Source organism: Sphaeroforma arctica (genome assembly GCF_001186125.1).
Source record: "Sphaeroforma arctica JP610 unplaced genomic scaffold supercont1.2763, whole genome shotgun sequence".
In the NCBI taxonomy this organism is placed as follows: Eukaryota; class Ichthyosporea; order Ichthyophonida; genus Sphaeroforma; species Sphaeroforma arctica.
This window is the reverse complement of record NW_014037795.1, coordinates 2,576-5,003: the sequence shown is the minus strand read 5'-3', so window position 1 is coordinate 5,003 and position 2,428 is coordinate 2,576. Positions and strand designations below refer to the sequence as shown.

Sequence of the window (2,428 nt, the reverse complement as noted above, 5' to 3'; positions counted from 1 at the left end):
ATGTTAAGATTTATGAGTGGATGGATGAAGTTAGGACAGTCACGGATGTTAAGATTTATGAGTGGATGGATGAAGTGAGGAGATAATTTGAATTTGAAAGTCATGGATGTTAAGATTTATGAGTGGATGGATGAAGTTAGGAGATAATGTGAATTTGAAAGTCATGGATGTTAAGATTTATGAGTGGATGGATAAAGTTGGGAGGTAATGTGAATTTGAAAGTCATAGATGTTAAGATTTATAAGTGGATGGATGAAGTTAGGAGATAATGTGAATTTGAAAGTCATGGACGTTAAGATATATGAGCGGATGGATAAAGTTAGACAATGTGAATTTGAAAGTCATGGATGTTAGATTTGTGAGTGGATGGATGAAGTTAGGAGATATTGTGCGACGAGGCATATATGAATCTGCTAATCGCATCTGTACATCCATGGTATACGATTTAATAATATGTATCTGTACAAATATACAGAAATGAAATTGCACACATAGATGTGTAAAATAGTGATTTCTAGGCGAAGCTGATAGAACCACCTACAACCCAAAAATGCAAAATATATGTACAGGATCACAAAACCATCTTAGCATAACACTCGCGGAGAGAGGAATCTACCTGAAAGAAGGTGAACTATAATACACACACACCCCTCTCTGCCATGGGAGTGTGGGAAGGAGAGACATGAGAGTTTCTCGCACATTGATTGGTACGCTTTAGCTATAAAATCGAGATGACAGACGGGTGGCCTATTGATATGCTAGTGATGCAACGAATATAACCTCAACCTCCCCATATACACCACACAATCGACGATTGCACAATCACTAGCTCACCAAATGCAGTGAGCATGATAAACATAGCGGGATTTGGAGACCAAAACGTAACACAAAGGGATGAACGCGACCCCTGCCATAAATACTCATCACAGAACAACGAAACAAGAAAAAAAACGTTTTAGCCACAACCGAACACCCTCGCCACGCGCTAAACATATCCCGTGGGGTGCGGCGACTAAACTGTGTAATGATATGCGACTAAATTATATAATGATATGCGACAAAACTATACAATGATATACTACTAAACTATATATTATAATATACTACTGAACTATACAATGATATCTACTAAACTATACAATGATATCTACTAAACTATACAATGATATCTACTAGACTATACAATGATATACTACTAACCATACAATGATATACTACTGAACTCTACAATGATATACTACTATACTATATATAATGATACTAAACTATACAATGCTATGCGACTTAACTAAATATAATGATATGCGACATTATCGGCTACCGTTCGACGAACGAGAAACTTACTTCACAGACAGTACGATACAACGGAACAAACACAAAAGCCCGCAAAATATCCGACAACCCTTGCCATCCGCAGCACTTGCTATTTGAGGTGTGGCGATCATACGGCACATACGATGAAATACAACACGCTCGGTCACTCCTGAGAAGAGAATAAACCACGCTCTTCACATTACACACATGGCACGTTACATCGAGACAAACATAGTTCCCCAAGCATATAAGAGATCAATACAGCGCCCAGTGACATACCCGGAGACTCTTGCCATCTGCTGATCCTGCTGCTTGGGGTGTGGCGACCACATTCGTGGGTGCACCGGCAGAAGACATGGGCTCGGGTTTGGCATCGCTCACCAGAGGTTCGGTTAGCCGAAGATCGGACACGCTCTGGCTCACGGAGTTGGTGTGGTAGTACGCCAGCAGCTTGTTCAGTGAAGGAAAGGAGATCTTCCACAGGTAGTACTGGCCATCGTCAGTGCGGAATATCCTCAGGTGTTGTACTTTGTCGTTGAATCTGGATGATGTTTGTATGACAACTAGAACGATCAGTGACTAGTGTGGCCTTTTAGAATATTGCGATTGGGGTGATCATGACGAAACGTTTTGAAATCTGTCCTATCACAGATCTAAAGCGTAAAATAGACGACGTGGCTATTCCGATTGATGCCCGTGCCTTTGTATTGACGAACTGATTGGTCGATAAACGCTCAGCGGAATAGGGTACATGGATATTTAAGGTACACTCTTGGGTTTGACGTCTAAAGGGAGTTTCGGCGATCCAAAGATATCACAATACGAACAAACTACACCCTCAATTGTTCGTGATCAATTGGAGGTCTATTGCGTTTCACTACTGAATCATACGAAGAAATAAAACCACGACATCACTCTCTAATATGACAAGGGAAGCCACATACCACGCCATCACCCAAATCGTAAAGGTAACACATATCTACTGTGCACTAAGAATACGTTCATTATCAAACAAAGGATATAACAAGACGAAGTGTTGAGTCAGTTTTCCGTGTGCGGGACAAGCCCTGCTACTTCTCACACTATCAGCTCTGGGAATGGCATAACCAAACCT

At 40.9% G+C, this 2,428-nt stretch overlaps 1 protein-coding gene across 1 annotated transcript; it reads right to left on the bottom strand.

Annotated features, from left to right (window-relative positions):
* Positions 1-1,593: 1,593 nt before the first annotated feature.
* On the bottom strand, positions 1,594-1,855 carry SARC_12964 (hypothetical protein; the record flags this gene model as incomplete). The annotated part of the gene is made up of 1 exon (XM_014292919.1): positions 1,594-1,855. A coding segment is annotated over one exon (262 nt), but the record flags the coding sequence as incomplete, so codon positions are not given.
* Between the last annotated feature and the right edge of the window lie 573 nt (positions 1,856-2,428).